Here is a 7,329-nt window from a genome sequence, read left to right on the forward strand (position 1 = left end):
TCGCGTTGTGGCACCTTCCCTCAGGGGGTCGGTGCTCCGGGTGCCCCCCTCTGTCTGTGGTGCCGTTTATGTAACGAGTGCCCTCCCGGCAGGCGGTGCCTCCCGGGGCGCTGCGCTCTCGGGGCGCTGCCTGCAGTGCTGCGTGCGGGCGGTAAAACCCTGTCTTTCCGTTGAAGAACCGGGGTTAAAATGAGCGAAGAGCCGACGGTCAATGCGAGCTGGCTGCCTCAGGACCGCGTAGAAGCCGGCTCTACCGAGAATGCCTCGGGCTCCTCCCTGGTTCCCGCGGTAGAGCCGGAGCCAGAGCTGTGGGTGAACCCCTGGGACATTGTCCTGTGCACCTCGGGGACCCTTATCTCCTGCGAGAATGCCGTGGTGGTGCTTATCATTTTCCATAACCCCAGCCTCCGCGCGCCCATGTTCCTGCTGATAGGCAGCCTGGCGCTGGCGGACCTCCTGGCGGGGATCGGACTGATCGTCAATTTCGTGTTCGCGTACCTGCTGCGCTCGGAAGCCACCAAACTGGTGACGGTTGGACTGATTGTGGCCTCTTTCTCCGCGTCCGTTGGCAGCTTGCTGGCTATCACTGTCGATCGGTACCTCTCCCTGTATTACGCTTTGACTTACAATTCGGAGAGGACTGTCACTTTTACCTATGTCATGCTTGTACTGCTGTGGGGAGCAGCGATCTGTATTGGACTGCTGCCTGTGATGGGCTGGAACTGCCTCAGAGATGAATCCACCTGCAGTGTTATCAGACCGCTCACTAAAAATAACGCGGCGGTCCTCTCGGTCTCCTTCTTGCTTATGTTTGCCCTCATGCTGCAGCTCTACATTCAGATCTGTAAAATCGTGATGCGCCATGCCCATCAGATTGCCTTGCAGCACCATTTCCTGGCCACTTCCCACTATGTGACCACCCGAAAAGGAGTGTCTACTTTGGCCATTATTTTGGGGACTTTTGCGGCTTGCTGGATGCCTTTTACGCTCTATTCTTTAATAGCAGATTACACCTATCCTTCTATATACACCTATGCCACCCTCCTGCCTGCTACCTACAATTCCATCATCAATCCTGTAATATACGCTTTTAGAAACCAAGAGATACAGAAAGCGCTGTGGCTTGTCTGCTGTGGCTGCATTCCTTCTAACCTGTCTCAGAGAGCGAGATCACCCAGCGATGTCTGACTGGCGGCCAGCAGGACACTCCTTAACACCTTCTTTCCCAGCCATCCCTGTGACCGTGTCTTTGGTTTAGATGCATTCATTAAGCGGCGTGTAGTGGGTTCTGATCAGAGCCACAGGACGTGCTGACCTTTTGTGAACAGCAAACCCCAGTGACCAAAATGAAGCAAATGGTTTAAAAGGGAGATTTCCAAAATCAAAATAATCGGTGTTCTTACAGATTTATGATGTTGCTCAGGGTCTTTTTGTTATAAATATATAACCTAGACTTTGCCATGCTTGCCACGATTTTACATTAAGTTTGTTAATTAAAAATGGATTTAAACAGCATACCTCATTTGAAATTGTTTATGTGATTGAGTTCAGCCATACTGCATGTTACAGTCTGTTGTCAGGATATGTTTCCCCTCTTAATTTTTATTAAAACAGCAGGAAAAAAATAAAAGAAGGAAAAAACCACTGCCCTGTTCCCACAACCCCATTTTTATATCATGAGAATGCTCTTCAAAATAATGGCCAATTGTACTGATTTATCTAGTATTTATTGTGATAATCTCAGTGCAGTGAATTTGCTGTGAGTGAGGAAGTACTTGCATAGCTTTTATTTTACATCTCTGCATGAATTAGGTTGATCGTTATTTTTATGGAGTTCCATTTCTCTACCGAGTTCTGGCTGGATATTGAAACAGAAGATAGGCTTTGCCTTCCTACTCAGAAGGCAGGCTGATGTTTTCTCTTAGATGTGGGACATCAGGTCTCATTACATTATTAACTTTAAAAGAACTCACTGGGGAGTTTCGAAGTTGATGAATCAACATGGTCTCTTCTGGCTGCATTTGTAACAGTTGCAACACTTTGAAGTGTCTCAGACAAGTTTTGTTTTTCTGTAGTGAAATATCAAATGGAATAACCTAATATTTCGGATCTACATGAAATGCTTCCACTTAAGTTTGTTACTAAGTCAAAACGATTGCCACACGGTTTCACTATTCTGCTGTAATTTAAAATGTAGAAATTTATAAATTCTCAGAGCGTATCTGGTTCATAATTATATGCAACCAGAACTGCAACATGAATCAAAATTTTCTCCCTTTCTGGCAGTTTTGTCCGTTACAGATTGGGGTTCTTCTCACTGTATGCATGTCAGTTCTCTTCATTATAAGGTAATAGCTCTGGTCTAAAAAGCAGAGCTTCCTCTCATGAATGGTTAAGTTTAAAAGCTATTTCTTACCTTTTACTGGAGCCACATTAGAATGCAATAGAAATAAAACATTGCTTTCTAATTTCAAGACTTGATTGTCAGAGAGGAAACCTTTCTGGGAGATTTATGAAGTTCGTTGTCTATTCCAATGTCAGTGCATAGGAGTTCACAGTACCCCTTGCACTGGCATTAATGGGAGCTCCATGTGTTAATGCCCTGACATCAGTAGGAGGTTATGTTCCCTTGAATGTCGCAGTCGGCATACTGTATTGTTGCTTCAGTGTCTTCAATTGCAGTTAAAACGAAAAATCTCGAGTGTAAAATCAGCAATATTTACAGTTCAATGAAATAATATACCTGTGTAGTATAAATAGTAGAGACAACTGTGTTGCTGGTCTGGATTTTTCCAAACAGAACCTGTCCTTTTCATGTGGATGTTTGGATGACTGTAGCTTTTTGTGGCAGAGTTTCTGTGACGTTAAGAATCATATGCTGTACGCAGTGCTGAATCTCAAATGTGAATGAATTGTCTACAAACAAGGCTCTGTAGAGGTTTTATGAGCAATAATTAAGTTGCAACGCTGGGTTCAAATTCCATTATCTACCTGCTTCAACCTTCACGATATTTGGCTCTTTCTTTGTAAGCTGATTAGTTTGCTAATTGTGTGGCATGGTCTGGTAGAGCTGTGAACTTGCAGCTCCCATGGCTTCACTGCCATTTACAGATTCTCAGCACAGTCAGAATGTGGTCCCTACTCTGTGTAGGGTGTTGGGGTTCTTTATCTGCTTAGAAATGCTCATCATTGTCAGGTTCCTATTTTATTACAGACTTTTGTAGAAGAAATAATCAGGTTATAAATATCCACACTATGTATGTGTGTGGTTTTGCAAGCATGCAAAGTACTGAGGTTATACAGTGGTAGAAGGCATGAACTGAAGAATGTAGAGAGGCTGAATAATGTAGAGTGGCACTTCTTAAGACGACAGCTGAGATACGTTAAAGCGATACAAAGTCTAGCCCCCTCCTTTTGCTGTTTTCTTTTTCTTTTTGTTCCTCTGAATCAAACTGCTGAGGAAGTGTCGTGAGGATGAGCAGCTACAACTGTGACCGTAATTCAGTCCCTAGGGCAGCTGTTCTGCTGTTTAAGCAGACCTGTTCTCATCTCCTCACATTGCCTTGCAGGCACGAGTGTTTTTCTCCCTGCAACACCTGGGTGGCAGGGAAGCTAGGAAAAAAAGAAAAACAGCACAGAGGGAAATAATATCATTTCCTTTTTAACACTGCTCCTTGTCATCTTCCTCACTCCACAGGCTGCTTAAGTCCTCCATGGCTTTTAATGCAGTCAGGGGAGCCGACCTTTTCCCTGGGCCAGAGCAGAGAGATCTGTGATTGGAAGCTCCTCTCCTCAGGAATGGTTCGAGTCAAAAAAAAGGAGAGAAGGATTAATTATAGAAGTTACCAAAAAGGAAATGGCTCACAGGGGCATGATTTGCCCTCATTTGATGAGTAACTCATTTACCTTTCACCACAGACAGGTGAGGAACATGATTTTGCCTCCTGAGCTACTGCTGTGATGCCAGTGAGGGTGCTGGCTCTTTGAGAAGTGGTCTTAAGTTGAGACTGTGCAGCATAGGCCAGAAAATCCTTCTGAAAGTCAGTGACCTTGGTTTGTCCATAGCTGTCAGATTGAACTCTAGCATGGTTTACAGTAGTAGTGAGATGCTATTAAATGCACCTCTGAATGAGTTCTTGAGCTGTGGGTACGAAGCCTCCTACCTCACTTCCAGAAGAAGAAATGCATGAAAGACAGCTGCTTTTCAGACTGTGAAGTTAAGTATTTTATTGCTTTTACTTTAGAGTATGTAGGTAATAACAGTGTAGGCCCCAGATAATTAGGGTCTGGCGCCAATATTCCATGCAAAGATACCTCTGAAACTGACAGAAATCTGGACAGCTTGCAGGAATGTTATTGTTTTTGTCCCATTGAAGCACACCTGTGCATCAAAATTCACCCTGCTGGGTACAGTGAAGTATTTTGATCATAATGTCAACAGTTTCTTTTAATAATGAGTCATTCATTTTTAAGTTTTGAAGTTTGTTTTTATTTATTAATGTATCTGACCTGAAGTTAAATTTGCTGTAGCAGTTTTAGTCATCCGTTCAACCTCAAAGCCTTTGTTTTAATTGTATTATTTTAACCATTTCTCCTAACAGTGAGAATTCCAGCAATAAGGTTTTAGTATAACAGCAATAAAATCCTCCATGTTGCAGGTACTATAAACTGCTGAGTAACCTCAGAGCAATAGGGAGGAAGCAATATATTCTTCAGACAAAAAATAATCTGTGTAGGGAGAAGTCTTCCTTCATTAAACAGGTGCTGTAGGACTGATGTGGGACATTATTTCTGGTTTGTCTTACGGTCCTCAAGTTACTGAATAGGATTACTCAGCAATAGCTGCCTACCTTAGTTTTTGGATGCTGAATTCATGCTGTTTGCAAGAGAAAGCTCATACTGCAGAGGGCATTTTTGCTCTTTTCTGTGTTGGACATTTAGTCGTATGTTGGTCTCTGGATAAATGACTTGTGTTCAGCATTTCTGATTGTTACTCAGTTCTGTAAATTCCCAAATTTGTGGTGCCCATCAAGGTGGGTGTATCAAGATGGACATGATAACTGGTGCTAGCCTATTCTGAAGGCAGCTTGGTTTTTAAAAGAACAAGATTAAGGCGCCATTGAAGAAACCCCCTGCCAGTACCTGGGATGTTTGGGAGCTGGCTGAAAGGCCTGCTGTGGCTGCTGTATCTTCCTGCCACGGACAGCCAGTGACAGAAGTAGTTGTGTCCATCCTTCACCTTCAGGGGACAGCCTTGAAATGTCTTGGAGTGGCTGAAATCCCTCCACAGGCAGTAGTGAGTTTTGGCTTGGGCCAACCGCTGTTCTGTCCCCAAAGAGTTAATCTGCTGTTACCTCATTTTCTTAGGGCACACTTCTGAAAATAAGATACCTTTATTCGTTTCTCCAAAGCACTGAGCAGCCTGCACTGTGATTGAATGTTGGGATGAAATTGCATCACTAAAATTCAGACCCCTTAAATATTAACCTATTACTTTTAAGAATTGCTGTTCTGTAGCATTCAGAACCCTATTTTCAAAATGCTAGCCCTGACTTTCATGCAGAGAAAGTAAGTGTTGATCTGCCTTTTATATGTATGATTAAGAAAGAAAAACAGCTGGGCAGAGTGATCACTGTTTAAAAAAACACCAACTCCTGTTACTTCTGAGATACTGAGTGGTTCTCTGTCCTTCAAACAGAAGCTAACTGCTACCTGGCAACTGTCCTGATAACCCTGAGTGCCCACAAGTCAGTTTCAAAGCTTCGCAGCGTGAGGAGAGGGACCAGAGTGGTTGCCAGTACAAAGCATCTGACAGAACAGCTCTGTTCTATCTGCACATCAGCTGTAGACAGATCAAGTCCTGTGTGAGTGAGAACAGTGCCAGGAGCTGTGGCCAGCATTTCGTTGGGTCATTCTACTGCCAGAAGGCAACATCAGCCAGCCTGTCCCACAGAGTTCCCACGTTAAGAGTTAAAGAATATTGAGAACACTAAAGTGCTGCTGGCCAGCTATTCTGGAAGTGATATCAGTGTTACGCTTCTTGGGGAAGATGAAGGATGCAGCAGGACCTGTGGAAGAAATAAAGGATAACATTAAATATCTACATGCATTTTCATTACATATAGATTTTTCAAATAATTTATGGTGTGCAATAAACTGAGTCCTAATAGAGCAAATCATTGCAAGTTAGGAAGAATCCCTCTGTAACTTGTTGAGGTTAGGCAGCAGAGTTACTCAAGAGCACTTGGTGCTTATAAAATAAAGGAGATCTCAGTATCTCTGCTTATAAAGAAAAAAGCTAAAAGGAAGGGTTGTGCTTTATATGTAATAGGTAAAAAATAATGCGGGGAAGATAAATTGGGTGTGCTTACCTCCCTGTCTCTCAGTAAAATGATAGGGTTCCCAGTAAACTTGAAAGACTTCTTGGGACCAAGAACTTGCAGATCCCATTAATTGATCAAAAATCTCAATGTGGCTGCTTTCACATTAAGGAGGTGATGACAAATGAGGAGGTACGAGTCCTTATGCCTGGGGAATCAGCCAAGTACTTGGTGTTTGAGCTTGGATAGGAAGGATGATTGAATGAAAGCATCCTCTGGGAAGAAAAAGTCATTTTGAATTGTGCATCTTGAGCCTTCTATGACGCACACAGCACCTGAAGGATGCCATAGAGCTGCTGGCGTGGGGCATAGTGCTGCAGTCCCTGTGCTCTTGAGGCCAGCGTTGCTGTTGTTATTGCTGAATGGTGTCCCAAGAACAGAAAGGAGGAAACATGATCAGAAGTGAAGTGCTCTTCTCTTGAGCGCACAAACTCATGAGTTTTATTCAGATGATTACAGTCTGAAATGGCTCCACTGTGAATGAAAAGATTTTTGTGGAGAAATATTGAAAATACTAAAAAGAGCCAAGAGCAGGTTATTCTACAGTAAATACTTGTTTTTCCTTTTTTCTGAGGAGTGTCGGGGCCAATGACTTTACAGGAGCTGTATCTTCAAGAACAACTTGCCTTTGTGCTAAAAATCCCTCTGAAGTTTGTTCACAGAACTGTTCTGAGTCTTGTAAGGCAGGCTACAAGAAGAAACTGTTGCGTATCTCACTGTTACACAGACTTCTTCTGGAAGAGAAGAAAATAACAGTGAATGTAGGTGATGTGGAGCTGTGTTACAGTCAGGTAGTGCCTGAATCCCCGGATGGAAACTAATTCAGTGCCACTGAAAGGATATGGGAAAATTTTCCAGCGGAGGTTTTGCGAATGGATTGAGAATAACATTCTCATTCAAACATTCCATCCCAAATTCCTTGAATTAACTTTTGAGGAAATTTTTCTGA

At 43.1% G+C, this 7,329-nt stretch overlaps 1 protein-coding gene across 1 annotated transcript; it reads left to right on the top strand.

Annotated features, from left to right (window-relative positions):
• The first annotated feature begins 6 nt into the window (after positions 1 to 6).
• Positions 7 to 6,101, top strand: GPR12 (G protein-coupled receptor 12). Its single transcript, XM_019612179.1, has 2 exons — positions 7 to 3,922; positions 5,699 to 6,101. Exon 1 carries the CDS (start codon positions 190 to 192, stop codon positions 1,186 to 1,188), a length of 999 nt encoding a protein of 332 aa, XP_019467724.1. The 5' UTR covers positions 7 to 189; the 3' UTR covers positions 1,189 to 3,922; positions 5,699 to 6,101.
• The last annotated feature ends 1,228 nt before the right edge of the window (positions 6,102 to 7,329 follow it).

This window comes from Meleagris gallopavo, chromosome 1 (assembly GCF_000146605.3).
Source record: "Meleagris gallopavo isolate NT-WF06-2002-E0010 breed Aviagen turkey brand Nicholas breeding stock chromosome 1, Turkey_5.1, whole genome shotgun sequence".
In the NCBI taxonomy this organism is placed as follows: Eukaryota; Metazoa; Chordata; class Aves; order Galliformes; family Phasianidae; genus Meleagris; species Meleagris gallopavo.

Excerpts from the sequence above, each read along its gene's own strand:
- GPR12 (XM_019612179.1), top strand. The coding sequence starts at position 190 with ATGAGCGAAGAGCCGACGGTCAATGCGAGCTGGCTGCCTCAGGACCGC.